The 17,612-nt window shown below is 50.6% G+C and overlaps 1 protein-coding gene across 2 annotated transcripts in view; it reads right to left on the reverse strand.

Annotated features, from left to right (window-relative positions):
- The window catches only part of asic1c (acid-sensing (proton-gated) ion channel 1c), a gene marked incomplete at its 3' end in the record, with an annotated part of 29,517 nt that extends 16,039 nt beyond the window's left edge, over positions 1–13,478 (reverse strand). Inside the window, 1 exon segment of one of the 2 annotated variants that reach the window (XM_042331948.1) lies at positions 12,872–13,478. In XM_042331948.1, the coding sequence (XP_042187882.1) occupies positions 12,872–13,432 (561 nt within the window). 2 annotated transcript variants of the gene reach the window in all.
- Between the last annotated feature and the right edge of the window lie 4,134 nt (positions 13,479–17,612).

Genomic DNA, 17,612 nt, shown 5'->3' on the forward strand with positions numbered 1-17,612 from the left:
TTGGGAACTGAACCGGTGGACAGGGAGACTTTGATGACATTGGACAGGAGGGGGGCCAGAAGGTGGAGCTGGGAGACGAGGAGAGAGGTGGGGATGGGATCGAGGGAGCAGGTGGTGGGGTTGAGTTTGCGGACAGTCATGGTGAGGGAGGAGGAAGAGATAGGGTCGAAGGAGTATGGGAGGGGAATGGGTGGGGGGTGAGTCAAAAGGGAGAGGTGATGTGGGGATGGCTGTGGAGGGGGCTGAGGTGGCTGAACATATCCCCTCGATTTTAGATTCGAGGAAGTCCAGCATCTCCTCGCAGTTGGAGTTTGAGGAGAGGATGGGTGAGGTATGGGAAGGTGGACGGAGGAGATGGTTAGTGGTGGAAAAGAGAAGCCTGGGGTTGTCCTTTGCCTCCAAGATAACCTTGGAGTAGAAGGAGGATTTGGCGGAGGCAAGAGCGCAGCGGTAGGTCTTGGTGTGCTGAAGCCAAATCTGCCGATTGACCGTTAATTTGTATTTGGTCCAGGCGCGTTCGGCAGCTCGCACTTGTGCCTTGAGGGAACGGAGATGGCTGGTGTACCAGGGGATGTACGGGAGTATGAGGCAGTTCAGGAGGTGAGGGGGGCAAGGGAGTCCAGAATGGAGGAGAGGGAGTTGCAGAGAAAGGAGAGTGAGGAGGGGAGATCGGTCAGTGAGGGCCAGAGGTATAGGAGTTCAGATGACTCCAGGGCAGTGGAGAGGGAGAGGAAGGAAAAAAATTTCCATGGACAGCTTGGGGGGACGGTAAACAAGGAGAATTTTGAAGGAAAGCCTGGAGGGGTGGTAGAGGGTAAGGTGTTCAAAGGCGGGGGCAGTGTTGGGGGGGCAATGTTGGGGGCAGCGTTGGGGGGGCAGCATTGAGGGGCAGAGTTGGGGGGCAGTGTTGTGGAGTCATTGTTGGGGAGGCAGTGTTGTGGGACAGTATTAGTGGGGGCAGTGTTGGTTCGGTTCTGTTGCGAGGGATTCAGTATTAGCGGGAGAGTGGTGTGGGGGCAGTGTTAGGGAGACGGGCACATGGGGTTCACCCCCTCGTGACTTTGCTTGGTTGAGCTGAAGGTTAGAGTCTGTCTGTGATGAGCGTGGGAGACAGCCCGGTAGCTTTATAAATAGCAATTGATGGTTGAGCTTGAGAGATCAGCAGTAATCCTAGACAAAATATCGAACAGCAGGAAACACTAGATCAAAGGTGAAGAAAGGTTAAATCAAAGTGACTTGCTTCAGGCTGTGTGCACGTTTCACAGTGTTTGCTCACATGAACATATCATTGTGAGCGTGCGTGCGTATGAGTATACAATATAACAATGTCTGTCTCTAACCTGCGTGTCGTAGACCTGGGAGTGTGGACGCACAGTGTAGAGGAGCTTTACTGTGTCTCTAACCCTGACCTGGGAGTGTGGATGGACAGTGTAGAGGAGCTTTACTGTATCTCTAACCCTGACCTGGGAGTGTGGACGCACAGTGTAGAGGAGCTTTACTGTGTCTCTAACCCTGACCTGGGAGTGTGGACGCACAGTGTAGAGGAGCTTTACTGTGTCTCTAACCCTGACCTGGGAGTGTGGATGGACAGTGTAGAGGAGCTTTACTGTGTCTCTAACCCTGACCTGGGAGTGTGGATGGACAGTGTAGAGGAGCTTTACTGTGTCTCTAACCCGTGCTGTCACTGACTGGGAATGCTGGATAATTACATGAATGAGGGTCTCAGCAACTTGAAGGGAGAGATAATGGTGTGTTATATAATGTACAGTAAGACACCCAGTAACACACTGTGTTATTTTATTTTATGGGTGTTTGTGAGATTTTCCTGCATACAAATCGACAGTATCTCTGGGATTTCCATGTGTATCTGAGATGTGTGGAACTCTGTGTGGTTTGCTAACTCCCTGCTCGGTGAGCTTCCCAACTCTTCCCTAGATTGCCTTAGTACAAAAGTGTTTGGAGTCCTGTAGCTTAATGGTTACAGCACTCGCCTTGCAAATGAGGGGACCTGGGTTTGATTCCCGGGCAAGTCTCCTTACCCCACACGCCTCTGTTTACCTAGCAGTAAGTAGGAACCCACTTCTTAGTCGATTAGCGGATCATTTTTCCGGGGTAATGAACCCTTAAAAAAATATAATAATGATTTGGTCAATCAATCCACGACTGTTTGTGGGACGCTGCTGGACGCAATTGGCTGCCGAGTTTCGCCCACAAATATACAGTCAATTCACTTTACAGTTTATCCTGTGAAGCATTTTGAGACGTCTCGAAGACATGATCAGATGCTGTATCAAATGCAAGGATTATTAAACACTACCCAGTGTGAACGGCACTATATAAACAGTTGTTGTATCTGCTCTCTCCCTCTGCTCAGCTAACTGGGGCTTGCTGTGTGTTCCCATTGCTAACCTCTGTACTCTCTACCACTCTCTCCCCTCTCTCTCTTGCTTTGTTTGTTTCCCAGGTGTCTGACACATCAACAACAACAACAACAAGATTCCATTTATAGAGCGCCTTTCACATCGGGAGGACGTCCCAAGGCGCTGTACAGTTGGGCCAGGACCCGAGCATTGGGGAAATGGTGAGGGGAGGGAAGGGAGGGAGCGAGGAGGGGGGAAATGATCAGGGTGAGGGGAGGGAGTGAGGAGGGGGGAATGGTCAGGGTGAGGGGAGGGAAGGGAGGGAGCGAGGAGGGGGTAGAGAGTCGAGAGGGGAGCTGAAGGCACGGTCAAAGAGAAAAGTCTTGAGACCGGCCTTGAAGGAGGAAAGGGAGGAGGCGGCGAAGGCACTGGGGGATAGAGTTCCAGAGCCTCGGGGCTGAGAGGCTGAAGGCCCGGCCACCGATGGTAGGGCGGTTGGGGCGGGGGATGTGGAGCAGACCGGAGCCAGAGGAACGGAGGGTACGGGCAGGTAGGTAGGGGAATCGTAGGTCGGAGAGGTAGGAGGGAGCGAGGCCGTGAATGGCCTTGTAGGTGAGGATGAGGATCTTGAATTTGATCCTCTGGGGGATGGGGAGCCAGTGGAGGCGAGCGAGGTGGGAGTGATGTGGTCCCGAAGCCTGGTGCGGGACAGTACACGAGCTGCAGAGTTCTGAATGACCTGCAGTGTGGAGGGAGGGCCGGGAAGGCCGACGAGGAGAGAGTTCCCATAGTCCAGCCTTGAGGTGATAAAGGCGTGGACCAGAGTTTCAGCCGCGTGAGGGGTGAGGTAGTGCCGTAATCTGACGATATTCCGGAGGTGATGGGGTAACTATAGCTATGCTTAGAGTTCACTTATGTAAACCACCTACACATGGAGAATCCCTGTATGTGGAATAGAATGTGCATTCTCTCCCAGGAGGGATACACCCTGATTACATTATAGACATTGTTAGGCAGGTTGGCAAGAGCCAAGGCTTGGAGACCCCAGAGAGTACTTTAGGTACTTCTTCTCTCACAAAAGCAGCACAGACACCATGGGCTAAATGGCCTTCTTTTGTATTGTAAATTTCTATGGTTCTATGCTGTGCAAAAATCGGTATGTTTGCCTACAACATACACAATAGCTGCACTTTACAGTATACCTATCCTTGATATGTGTGATGGCACCAGCTAGAAATAACCCCAACAATAATAATCGTAGCCCCAGAAATAGCCCCAACCCCAGCCCGGAGATAGCCCCAACCCCAGCCCGGAGAGAGCCCCCGGAGATAGCCCCCGGAGATAGCCCCCGGAACCACAACAGTAACTTTCTTGGCTTCTGTAGCTGAGGATGTAACGAGACTGAAGCTACCTGCCAGCCACTGATCCCTGAAGCTGGACGTGTCAAGGTAACCACCTGAAGCTGGACCCAGAGGGAAGGAGCTGATAGCAGAGGGCTGTTTAAGCAGTTTTAGAATCTTCCTCAGAAAAAAGCTAAACCTGCAGAAAAGGCAATTTATGACGAAGCACAGCACAAATCCAGGAATGTTATTGAAGAAATGAAGCGGGATCAATGAGTTACATCACTCCACAAAAGGGCACAACTACACAAGAATCATCCCAAATATTTCATCCACTGGCTGGTCTGTTGACGGTCATGGTTGGAACGGCCCCACTGAGCCTGTCCCGGTGTGGACAAGTCCATAGGATGCTGGATCTATTCAAATGTTCAAGACTGAAATGAATAGATGTTTGTTAGGTCAGGGTATCAAGGGATATGGGCAAAGGCAGGTAAGATCAGCCAGGATCTTATAGAATGGCGGAACAGGCTCGAGGGGTGAATGGCCTCCTCCTGTTCCTATGTTGCTGTTGTTCTACAGGTATCCTTGGGGTCTGGAGAGCGCATTATGCAGAGTTGGCATCTGATGCAACAGGCCATAAGAGAGATCTAGCTGCATGGAGGGTGGTGGGAGGCGCAGAACAGATTAAAGGCTTTAATAACTCAATCTGTTGGGAGAAGGTGGACTCTGCACTGTGGCACCTTGCGACTGGCAAGGCAGCAGGTACAGACGGCATAGCTCAGTCCCTGAAAGGTGCTCAGGGAGTGGGGGGAGATGAGAGGCGGAGAATGGGGAGGATCTGACAGGTCCAAGTCAGGAACCTCCAACTCTTCTTGGAGCTGCCCTCACAACCCTGGTCAACAGGACTCTCTCTGAGGCACGCACTCCATCATTGTTCCAGGTTGCTATTGTGATTTCTATCCACAAAGTTGGGTGACCCTAGTGAGACCGAGAACTACAGAGGGATCTCGTTGATTTCAGTGGCTTGTAATGTGGTTCTGCAGGTAGACACTGAATCTGACTACTGTCAATTATTACCCCCGGAAAGTGATCCCCAGTTGACTAACAAGCGGGTTCCTAGTTACAGCTAGGTAAACAGAGGCGTGTGGAGTAAGGAAACTTGCCTTAGGTTTCATCCTGCCCGGGAATCAAACCCAGGTCCTCTCGCTTGCAAGGAGAGTGCTCTAACCACTACTCTACAGGATTCTACTCCATTTCCACATGTGGAAATTAACTTGTGTTCGCCGATGAGATTGCCAAGCAGCAGCATATAGATATTAAAGAAGATAGAGCCCGGTCGTACCCCACACATAATGTCGTGAGGGCGAGGTGGAGGAGAAGCTGTCAGGTGCTGGGATAGATAAGAGTGAAACCAGAAAAGGACAGAACAGTGAAGGTGGAGCTGTGAGAAAAGATGGTGGAGAAGGATGGAATGGTTGACATTGTCGAAGGCAGCGGAGAGGTCGAGAACGATGAGGAGGCAGAGCTGATCGCAGCTGGAGAGAATATCATTCACGAATTTGAATAGGGATGTCTCGGTACGGTGAGCAGCATGGAAGCCAGACTGGAGGGGTTTGTGCAGGGAATGTTGGGAAAGGAAAGAGCGAAGTTGGGATCCAATGACTCTGTTCCCTTGGAGAGGAAAGGCAGGTTGGAGATGGGACGGCAGTTAGGGAACAAGGATGAGTTGAGGGAAGGTTTTTTGGAAGGGATATGATGACAGCTGTTTGGAAAGGGATAAGGACGGTGCCAGTGGACAGAGGATTTATGATGTCCATTAACAGAGGGGAACAACAACAACTTGCACTTATATAGTGCCCTTGACGCAGGGTGGCGTCCCAGACTCCACCCCAACCACCAGACTCCACCTCCCCACCATCAGACTCCACCCCAACCACAAGACTCCTCCTTCCCCACCATCAGACTCCACCCCAACCACCAGACTCCACCTCCCCCAACATCAGACTCCACCCCAACCACCAGACTCCACCTCCCCCAACATCAGACTCCACCCCAACCACCAGACTCCACCTCCTCACCATCAGAGTCCACCCCAGCCACAAGACTCCACTGCCACCACCAGACTCCGCCTCCCCCAACATCAGACTTCACCCCAACCACCAGACTCTGCCTCCTCAAGCCTCTCACCCCACCCCCCCACCCCCCAGCCTCCCTGCTGACTCACGGTGGTGAAATTCTCTGCCCCGCACTCCTGGCTCCGGTAGCGACAGTCCAGCAGCATGGTCTCCACTTGGTGGCCGGCCCGGTCAAAGAAGCCCTTCATATCAAACGTCTGGGTGGGGAAGAATTTGGAAAAGTCCGAGTTCTGACCTATGGTCTCCAGGAACTTGGAGTAATCGGGGGGTTTAACCCCCAGGAGAGCTCCCATCCAGTACAAGTCGTTCTTAGTCACCTGCGTCTTGCGGAAACGGTTGTAGTTGCAGAAGCTGATGGCTGGGAAGGTCATGAGGGGGCTATCCATCTCATCCAGGGTGGTGACATGATGGTACTCGGTGTAAAAGGTGATGCGGTCGTACACCTGGTACAGGAAGATGCTCAGAGACATGAGGAAGGCACAAGCCCAGAGCATGCGACGCACAGTCACCCCACCGGGGAGGAAGATGTGACTGATGCCGTGCAGTGTGCAGCTCTCCGCAAACACAGTGATGTCCGAGGGACGACTATCCTCCTCCTTCTCACTCACTGACGAGTCATCCATTCTCATGGTCTTCTCCATGAAGAGCGCTCCTCACTGAGCTGGTCTCCGCTTCACTGCTCGACCTAAAGCACAATGAGCCTGCCCCCACCTCCCCGCAGCCCCTCCCTGGGGCTCAGAGCCAAACCCATTGGAAGCTGGAGCGCGGACTGAGTGCTCTCAGGTTACAGGGGCCACTAGCTGGTTGGCGGAGCTGACAGGGCAGCAATAGAGACACACATAGACTGCGAGTCTGTCAGCGGAGAAGACAGAGAGTGAGGCGTCCTGTGGAACACCAGCTGCTAAAAGCGTCTTTAATAATTAAAGATCTGGGATTCGAGGCATAGACAATGAGGTAACAGATACGCTCCCTCCCAGGACTCCTGGACTCACACCATCAACTCAGCAACTGGTTACTACTCCAGTTATTCCAGCACAGGCAGCACTCTCTGAGGGAGAGGGGACTGAGAGACAGCAGTCAATAGGCAGAAATAAAACTCAAATCATCTCAAACAGTTCTCGTCTCTCTTAAGTCGTCTCATTCTTTTTGCGTGAGAGTAAGGTCCCAGGGTGAGCGGTGTCTCCCCAGAGCTCATCCGCCTCTGAGCACTGTCTAACAGCAGGCGAGACAACGGGATTATAAATACAAGTAGCTGCCTAGAGGCTCACTGTGTTCTCAGTTCCCTCTCTTTATAGGCTCGGTGCGGGTCAGCCCGGCTCAGTGTGTGTCAGCCCGGCTCCGTGCGCGCCAGCCCGGCTCCGTGCGCGCCAGCCCGGCTCCGTGCGCGCCAGCCTGCGATACTGTGATAAGGTGCAGCAATTAATATATTAATAAATATTATTATTATACTCCACTGGCTCCCATCCTCAAGTTTAAGATTCTTGTTGAGAAGATAAGAACATAAGACTTCGCTGGGCGAGAGAAAACCAAGTTCGCCTTCCGCCATCCAAGCACCCACTCGATATGTCATGTGCCAAACTATATACTGCAATACCAGGTATTGTTTTCTGGTAGAACTGTATCTAATTCTTTCTTGAAACAAACAACGCTTTGTTCTCACCATTGAATCCCTCCACAGCCTTCTCCCACCCTACCTCTCCCACCTCTTCCAACTCTGAATGCTGCTGTCTAAATGTAAATTAGTATTGTGTTGTGTATTATATTATTTTAGTATGACGCATCATATTATTATATTTTATTTACATTCCCCCCCCCATTTGCGATAGCTTTAGTGACCTTGAATCGGTCTCCTGCTCGAATCGCTCACCCGTCATATTTACTTCAAGTTTATGATAAAAATAATAATCATCCTTAAATTTAGTAAAGTGCTTTAAAAGATAGACTGTGAAGTGTAGTGACTGTGTATTTGTGGGTGAACATAGCAGCCAATTTGCACACAGCGATGTACCACAAACACCCGTGAAGTGAATAACCAATTTTATCTGGGGATTGTTGGTAAGAACACTGGGAGAGAGAAAGTCCCTTCTCTATTCCAACAGAGCTGTGGGATCTTTAATGTCACCTAAACAGGCACAGATGGGTCCTCAGTTTAACATCTCATCCAAATGGCAGTATCTCCCTCCCCAACACTGCCCTGGAGTGTCAGCCTGGACTGAGATTACATCCCGATATGGGGCTCGAACCCACAACAACCTTCTAACACAGAGGCAAGAGTTTTACTGAGTAGGCAAGGCTGCAAGAGCTCCAGTGCAACAGTCTCCCTTCCTCCAAGCTACCCTCGCTCTCTCTCGCTGCACCCCCCCAGCGCTGTGTGTAACCTCCCTCCCCCCACCCATTCACCCTCTGATGTAACCTCACTCATGGAAAGTGAGATGAGCTGCAATAAATGTGCTGACTTAGCCCTGACGTATCTCGGCACGGAGACAGAGTTACTGATGGCACCGATCAATAATGCTTTCCCGCGGCCCCAGCTAATGTTCCAGTAACAGTACCTGTGGTTTTCAGCCCAGATATAGAATATTCCAAGTGTGACCTGACCAGAGCTGGACACAGGCTTCCACCCATTAAAACCGTCACCAACCAACCTGTCCGCTCCCTCCGGCCTGCTCCCCGTCCCCTGCCCGGCCCTCCCCACCATCGGTGGTCGGGCCTTCAGCCTCTCTGCCCCCACCCTCGGGAACTCCATCCCACATTCCCTTCGCCTCGCCCCCTCCCTTGCCTCCTTCAAGGCACGTCTCAAGATTTTCCTTTTTGACTGTTCCTTTGGTCATCTGCCCTCCTCCACACTGAGCTCAGCATTGGCTGAAATAATAATAATAATCCTTGCATTTGATTTAGCGCCTTATCACATCTTTGAGATGTCTCAAAGCCCTTCACAAAATATACTGTAAAGTGAATTGTCTGTATATTTTGTGAGCAAAACGCAGGAGCCAATTGCACACAGCAGAGTCCCACACACTCATGAATTGAGTGACTAAATTATTATTATTTTTTAATTTACTTTTGTTTTGAAGGGATTATTATCCCTGATCCGCCAATCGACTAACAACCGGGTTCCTACCTACAGTTAGGTAAACAGAGGCGTGTGGAGTAAGGAAATTTGCTCAACATTTTGCCCTGCCCAGGGATCGAACCCGGGTCCTCTCGCTTGCCAGGCGATTGCTCTCGCAAGCCGCATAATCCCTCTGCTGTTTCCTCCTCTCCCCGAAGCAGCAAAGTAAACCCCCACCCCACCCCACCCCACCCACCTCACCCCCGGCCACTTCACGGACACTCAATAAGAAATTAATTTCAGCGTTCACATATTTTTGTGTCGCGCTTTCGCATCGGTTACTGCAATGGGCTGATTGGTGGCAGATGAAGTTTAACGAAGGGAAATGCGAGGTAATGCATTTTGGTAGAAGAAATAAGGGAAAGGATTATACCTTGAATGGCAATGTCTTGTAAGAAGCAACAAAATCTGGGAGCTCAGGTCCATAAGTCCTTGAAAGTGGCAGCACAATTGGAAAGGATTGTGAAAATCACCAATGGCTTTCGGGGATGTACATAGGGACAGCAGGAGGCCATTCAGGTTTATCGGTTTCTAAGATGGTGGTTAATCCACAAATGAATTCCCCCTCCCCGCCCCCTCTCCATATCCCGTAATCCTGTCTATCCGTCAATTATCTATTTGACTTTTAAATTTTTGAACTGACTCAGCCTCCCCGCCCTCTGGGGGAGTGAACTCCACACTCCTACCACCCGCTGCAGGGAAAATGTTTCCATAATGTGGACTGCGATAAGCTGTTTTTTCTTGTACTGAATAACAGAACCAGAGGACACGGCCTGCGATTGAAGGGAGGTAAATTCAGAACAATTCTGTGGAGACACTGCTTCAGTGAGCGAATAGCAAACTTATAGAACAGGCTCCCTAGGGACACAGTTGAAACTGGAAGTGTTGTTTGTTTCAAGAACTAATTAGCTTTCTGCAAGAAATAATATCTCGGGATACAGTATATATACAGTTTGGGACACAAGATGTCAAGCGACTGCCAGGATGGTAGAAGGCAAACTAGATGGACCTCGGTCTTCTTTCACCAGCAAATTCTTATGTTCTTATGTTCATTTTTCACTTCTAAACAGATTACCATCAAGTTTAAGACTATGGCCTCTTGTGCTCGATTCTCTGGCCAGAGGAAACAGTTCACTATTCAGCCTGCCAAATCCCTTAATAATATTTTTTTTACAGCTCAACCAGATCAGCCCTCAAACTCCTGAACTCGAGAGAGAATACAATCCAAGGTTTCCATCCTTTCATCATAATTTAGGCCCTTGTCAACCAGGAATCATTCCAGTAACTCCACACTGCACACTCTCTCAGGCCAATATATCCTTCCTAAAGCTTTGTGCCCAAACTTCACACAATACTCCACGTGGGGTCTGACCAGCGTGTGTACAGCTGTGACAACACTCCCTTGCATTCGCCTTTTTGATTACCTTCTGCACCTGTGCGATGTGTCTTAAAGATTGATGAACCTGAACAGCTAGATCCCTTTTGCTCATTAACCTGCCAAGTGTTTCTCTGTCAAGAATGTAGTCCAACTCAATATTCTTAGGTCCAAAATGAACCACCTCACATTTTGTCACATTGGACTCAATTTGCTATCATTCCACCCATTCTCTTAATCTCCCTTTAGACCCTCTGCAAATTTCCCCTGCCTCCTCCCAATTTACCCCACCTCCCAACTTCATATCATCTGCAAACTTGGATAGAATTCCTTCTGCACCTTCATCCAGATTGTTAATGCAGTGAAAAGCTGAGGCCCAAAACAGATCCCTGAGGAATATCACCAGGTATTGCTTGTCAGTCAGAAATTTCCAACTTGTATTTATACAGCGCCCATCACACAGGTCAGCGTCCCAAAACCCTTAAATTATCCCCTTTATCCCAATTCTGTTTCCTGCCTCCAACCCATTTTCCATCCATGCCAAGCAGATTGCCTCCAATCCTATGTGCTTTCATTTTAGCCACAACCTCTTATGTGGAACTTTATCAAATACCTTCTAAAATCCATGTAAACAACATCCACTGAACTCTCCCTCCCCCCTCCCATCCATCTACTAAGTGTGTTAAGCAAATCCACGCTTACTTTCCTTAATCAGCTTATACTTGTCCAAGTGGACATTAACTTTACAACAACACAAAATTACATTTGTAAAGTCTTTATCTCCTTGTTCTCTGTCTCCCCTTCCCCACCTTCCAAGGGCTGAACGTCCTTCCAAATGAGGTGCCCAAAACTGAACGCAGCAGCAACAACAATGTGCATTTATATAGCGCTCTTCACACAGGATAGCATCCCAGAGAACTTTAGCTGCAGCCTAGTCAATGGTGTGACTTTGTTGCTCTCTGTAGTTCACCCGATCCTCTTTCCTTTGCTGAACAGAAGGGCACAGAATACAAAGGTAAAGCAATAATGCTAACTTAGTAGATCATTGTTTAGGCCACAGCAAGAGACTGCATTCAGTTCTGGAGCATCTCATTTCAGGGAGTAGAGGGCAGGAGAGAGTCCCAAGGATATCAAATTATGGTGCAAACATAAGTGACACACGATAGGACAAAACCGTGCAAACAGTAATACAATATAGTGCAAACAGTGGTGCTATAATACCAACAGTGACACTGCCGTGCACACCAGGACACCATAGTGAAGTATTTATACACTATAATAGAGCCAGTGACTCATTGCACATCACTGTCAGTCTGGTCACACTTAGACATTTCTCTGGTGGGAGAGTCCATTGTATCCGCACTCGGCTTCCCCATCCTCACCAGGCTCTACTGGCTCCCCCATCCTCACCAGGCTCTACTGGCTCCCCCATCCTCACCAGGCTCTACTGGCTCCCCCATCCTCACCAGGCTCTACTGGCTCCCCCATCCTCACCAGGCTCTACTGGCTCCCCCATCCTCACCAGGCTCTACTGGCTCCCCCATCCTCACCAGGCTCTACTGGCTCCCCCATCCTCACCAGGCTCCATTGGCTCCCCGTCCCCCAGAGGAATGAGTTCCCGATCCTCACTATCACCTTTCAATCCCTCTGTGGTGTTGCCCCACCTATCTCTGCGACCTCCTCAAATCACATGCATCCGGTGTGCTCTCCACTCTACAGCCCATAGCCCTGCCCAGCCTCCCACCCACCATTGGCAGTCAGACCTTCGATATATCTTTCCCCACTGTGTGGAATTCCATCCTTACCACTCACCTCTTCCCCACTTGCTTCATCTCTGCGGCTTCAGTCATCTGCCCACCCCAACCCAATTGCCCCTCACCCCCAGTTTGGTTGCAAATCCTGGACTGTCCAGGGCCTTGGGATGTCCTCCTGGCATGAAAGGCACCATAGAACTGTATATTTCTATTGTACTGTGTCAGTGCCTGGTTTAATCATCCATTGAATTTGTCTGTCCCAATCCCAATCCCTTGCTATTTCCCCTCCTGCCTCCTCTGATCTCCTTCCTACACATTATTGCACAGTTTGCTCGCTCCCCCTCACACGCTCCCTGTCATGCTCACTCCCCCTCACACTCACACACGCTCCCTGCACATTCGCTCCCCCTCATGCATGCTCCCCCTCACATTCACTCCCCCTCACATCGCCCCCCCTCACGCTCGCCCCCCCTCACCCTCGCCCCCCCTCACCCTCGCCCCCCCTCACCCTCGCCCCCCCTCACCCTCGCCCCCCTCACCCTCGCCCCCCCTCACCCTCGCCCCCCCTCACCCTCGCCCCCCCTCACCCTCGCTCCCCTTCATGCTCACACTCACTCCTTCCAGCTCCCACTCATTCTTTCTCACACTTGCTCCTTGCACACTCAACCCCCCTCACACTCGACCGCCCTCACAAACAATTGCTCCTCACACTCACTGCCCCTCACACTCGCTGCCCCTCACACTCGCTGCCCCTCACACTCGCTGCCCCTCAGTCCCATCGCTGGTGGTACTCACGGTGCTAAAGTTGCGGTGTGTACAGTTGTCGCCCCTGAAGGTGCAGCTCAGTAACATGTCTTCCATGCGGTGGCCGGTCCTGTTGTAAAAGTCTGACATGTTGAATGGCGCTGGCTTGAAGTTCCTGAAGTTGGCTTTGCGCTTGAGGCTCTCCAGGAGCTCGGGCTCGGCCAGGGAGGGGTTGGCGATCTCATAGCGCTCGTTCAGCAGCGCCAGCAGCCTCCCCACGTGGTACAGGTCGTTCTGCGTCAGGCGGGAGTAGCGGAACTCGTTGAGGTTACACAGGGTGACCGCGGGGAAGGTCAGGTTCTCGGCGTTCACCTCGTCCAGTTTGGTGACGTGGGGATAGTGGAAGTAGTGGGTGACGCGCTCGGCACATACCAGCAGCAGCACGGCCAGCGACCCCAGGAACGACAGGCACCACAGCAGCCTCCGCAGGCTCAGCGGCCCGTACGCAAAGATGTGGCTGATCCCGTGCAGCGTGGAGCGCCCCGCAAACGACTCCAGCGTGGACGGCCGTAAAGTGGATATGCTGGCCTCCGAGCCGGCCTTTGCCTCCATCCCTCACCCCGCACTCCAGCTCACACACTAATGGCCCCCCACCCACACACACAGACCCCCACCCCCCGACTACACACACACTCACAGACCCCCTCCAACTCACACATAAACTACCCACAGACTCACACAGACCACCTCCCCCCCCCAGCACCCCAGTTCATTGATCGGGGGCTCCAGGTAACTGAGCCCAGCCTGACCAGCACTACAGCGCTTTGCCCTGTAACCCACACAGATACCCCCCCACCAACTCACAGACCCCCACCTAACACACAGCCCCCCCGCCTCACACACAGCCCCCCCGCCTCTCACACTGACCCCTGACGTCACACATAGACCCTCTCACTCCTCTCTCACAGACCCCCCACCTCACACGCTGAATCCCCCCCACCTCTCCTACACAGCCCCCTAGCCTCACACACAGACCACCCCTCCACCGGATAAACCCCCCACCTCACACACAGACCCCCCACCCAACGCACAGCACCCTGCCTCACACACTGACCCTCCCGCCTCTCCCACACTGACCTCCCCCACACACAGCACCCTGTCTCGCACGTAGATCCCCCTGCACACACCGTCTCACACACAGACCCCCCCTCCTCTCACACATAGACCACCCCCCGTCTTACACACGCAGACCACGGGAGCTGTGTGATAGTGGGGCCCCAGCCCTGTGAGCTCAATGGGTTTCAGGGAACAATTGTACTGGTTATTGTCTATTCTCAGCTCCAGGGTGACAAGTGGATGTGATCAGGAATGTGAATGAACAGGAAAGGTTGCCAATCTCTTACCCGCCCGCCTCCCTGTGTTGACAGCAGCCATCCCTCTGCTCACTGCACCGTTCCACCCTCCTCACTCTCTTCCCTTAGACATTAGTAGTCAAAACATGTGCAAGCTATTGGTGACTACAGGTCAGTGTGATTGCATCGGTCGCACTCACATTCCGTGCTCAGTGTGACCATGTCTGGTCCAAAACAAATCAAAGAGGTATGTTTAAGCGCTCCCATGCGAAGGGCGCTATATAAATGCAAGTTGTTGTTATTTTGAGACGTGCCCTGAAAGAAGGGAAGGAGCGAGTTGGAGGGACTTCAGGGTTGGGTATTCCAGAGAGATCATAATAACTGGAAAGCCTGCTCCCTGAGGGTGGGGTGGATAGGGTAGGGGGGAACAACATGAAGCAAGCAAAGGGAGGGGCCTTGTCGGTGTGGAGGTTGCAGAGGTAAGTGTGCTTAGGTAAGTAGGATGAGTCCCTCCAGGAAGCGAGGGTTTTAGGGTCAAGCAGGGTGCATGACACATGCGGAACCCATCACCGTGCTTATGAGTACCCAAACCGAGCTGAAATTTCCATGCTTTCCACCTACACATGGAAGTCCCAGAGAGAGATTGTTGGAGTCTCTCTGGAGGGACACAGCCCCTGCTGACATAATTCCAAAGAATATTAGGCGCAGGTTGGCAAGAGCCAAGGCTTGGGGACACCAGAGTGTGTGTTGGGGTAATAGCTGGAGTCTAACCTGCTAAAACCACACAGCTTGCCATTGATAGCTCTATGATAGCACTCGCAAGCTTTCCCGCTGCTTGTCCAGCGAGGACCCCCCTCCCCGTTAGTGATTCCCTGTCCCCAGTGACTGGTCGGCCCTTCCAGATCCTGCTGATGAGCCGGGCCGGACTGTGCTGTCATCAGCAGTGCGTGCCCTGGAATACTGCGGCCCCTCCTGGTCAGGAACAAGACTAGAGACCGGCACAGAGTGGGGGCTGGATTCCCACATTCCATTGCAGTGCATGTCACCTTGGAACCAGTTAAGCCCCGAGGAACCCCCACTTACCTCTCATTCAAGGAGGATTAGCTACTAGTTCGTCATTTGACATCTATTCGAAAAGAGAAAGAGAGTCTTTCCCGGTGTCCCCAAAAATAAAAGTGGTCACTCACTCCACGACTGTTTGTGGGACATTGCTGTGCGCAATTGGCTGCCGCATTCGCCCACAAATGGAGTCCTGTAGCTCAGTGGTTAGAGCACTCGCTTTGCAAGCGAGAGACCTGTGTTCAATTCCAGGCAGAGGGCCAAACCTTGGGCAAGTTTCCTTACTCCACACAGAGCCTAATAATAATCCCTAATAAAACAAAACAATAATACATTGGTCATTTTCAATCTACGACTGTTTGTGGGACATTGCTGTGCGCAATTGGCTGCCGCCTTCGCCCACAAATATACAGTCAATTCACTTTACAGTGTGTTCTGTGAAGCACTTTTGGACGTCCTCCCGACGTGAAAAGCGCGCTATATCAAATGCAAGGATTATTATTATTATTTATTTAAAATACACAGTCACTACACTTAACATCATATCTTGTGAAGGGCTTTGAGACGTCTCAACGACATAAGGCGCTGAATCAAATACTAGGATTATTATTATTATTATCCGACAAGTGTGAGTTTGAGCCCTAGGTCACTAGGTGGATAGTAGTTACCAGGACCTCCCTGCGAGCTTCCTGTGGGCAACACAGTCAGCATGAAATGTGTGAGAGCATTGCCAATCAAGGTGTATTCCAAGCACAGGACGTATGAACGTGTGATCACAACGATTTATTTAACAGGAGATTGAAAGAGGGCAGAGGAAGCAGACTCCAACAAGGAGTAAGGGGCTGCAGTAAAACACAAGGGGCCCCCCATGGCTAACCAGAAATATCAGGAGCAAAATGAGGGATAAGAGGGAAGCTTATGTAAAATGCAAATCCAAGCACATTGGTAAAACAGGATATAACAGGTTTGCATTTGTGGAGTCCTAGTGGTTAGAGCACTCAACGACAACTTCAACAACTTGGATTTATATAGCACCCTCCACGCCGGATGGCGTCTCAGAGCGCTTTACAGTTTAGGATCCCGGGACCGAGCCGGGGGGAGGAGCCAGGGGGGGGATGGTGACCAAAGGCGTGGTCGAAAAGAAAGGTCTTCAGCAGAGAAGTCTTCAGCACTCACCTTGCAAACGAGAAGTCCTGGGTTCAATTCCCAGGTAGGATGAAACGTTGGTTAAGTTTCCTCACTCTACATGCCTCTGTTTACCAGCAGTAAGTAGTAACCCGGTTACTTTTCCAGGGGTAATAATTCCTCACAGAAAATGTGGTCACTCAATCCATGACTGTGGGGCGCTGCTGTGCCCAATTGGCTGCTGTGTTTTGCCCACAAAATATACAGTCAACTCACTTTACAATATATTCTGTGAAGCGCTTTGAGATGTTTTGAAGACCTGATAAGGCACTGTATCAAATGCAAGGATTATTATTAGTAGTAAAACAGATGGAGAAGAGATGCAAAGGAGAATTAGGAAAGCTGAGAGTGAAAAAAGAAAGAGTATTGGACAATATTGGGATAATGAAAGGAAAGGAATAAGGAAGAGTTATTTGGGTAAGAATCCAAAAGGAAGTGCTACTAAAACAATTAGAATTGAATAGTCACCAGGCTATGATGGCTTCAATCCCAGATTGTTGAGGTAAACAAGTAGGAGAAATATAAAATATAAAAACATATGTGAAGAGCTCTATATACGTGCAATGTGTTGTTTGTTTGTGGTGGGAAGGTTCTGACAGTGATTTTCCAGATGTCCTTGGATACCGGTGCAGGATTGGAGGGGGGCAGACAGGGACAGAGTTAGGGATCGGGGCCTAAACCGGATGACTTTCTTGCCTGACTTCATAGTTACAAACATTCAATAACATGATCAAAACTTAGTGTACGTGTCAAATCGTCCCAATAGATATGATTGCGAGTGCATTGGCTGTATCCTGGTTTATCATAGATCTGAGTGAGATTTTGATGAGACTCATCTTTGAGAACGAGTGTTCACTTTCACAGTCAGTTACTGGTCGTATTAAGAGCGACGGACACATATGGAAATGTGGATTCCACCAAGTGATTTGTTTCTCATGCTTAAGCAATTCTCGAAGTTTTCTCACACTTAATCATAGAATCTTACAACACAGAAGGAGGCCATTCGTGCCTGAGCCACCAACCAGTCCCATTCCCCCTCTCTTACCCCGTAGACCTGCAAATGTTTCCCTTTTCAAATACTATCCAACTCCTTTGTGAAAGCTACTATTGAATCTGCTTCCACCATCTTTTCAGGCAGTGTATTCCAGACTGTAACAACTCTCTGGGTAAAACAACTTCTCCTCATCTCTCCTCTG

This window comes from Callorhinchus milii, unplaced genomic scaffold (genome assembly GCF_018977255.1).
Source record: "Callorhinchus milii isolate IMCB2004 unplaced genomic scaffold, IMCB_Cmil_1.0 Scaffold2, whole genome shotgun sequence".
In the NCBI taxonomy this organism is placed as follows: domain Eukaryota; kingdom Metazoa; phylum Chordata; class Chondrichthyes; order Chimaeriformes; family Callorhinchidae; genus Callorhinchus; species Callorhinchus milii.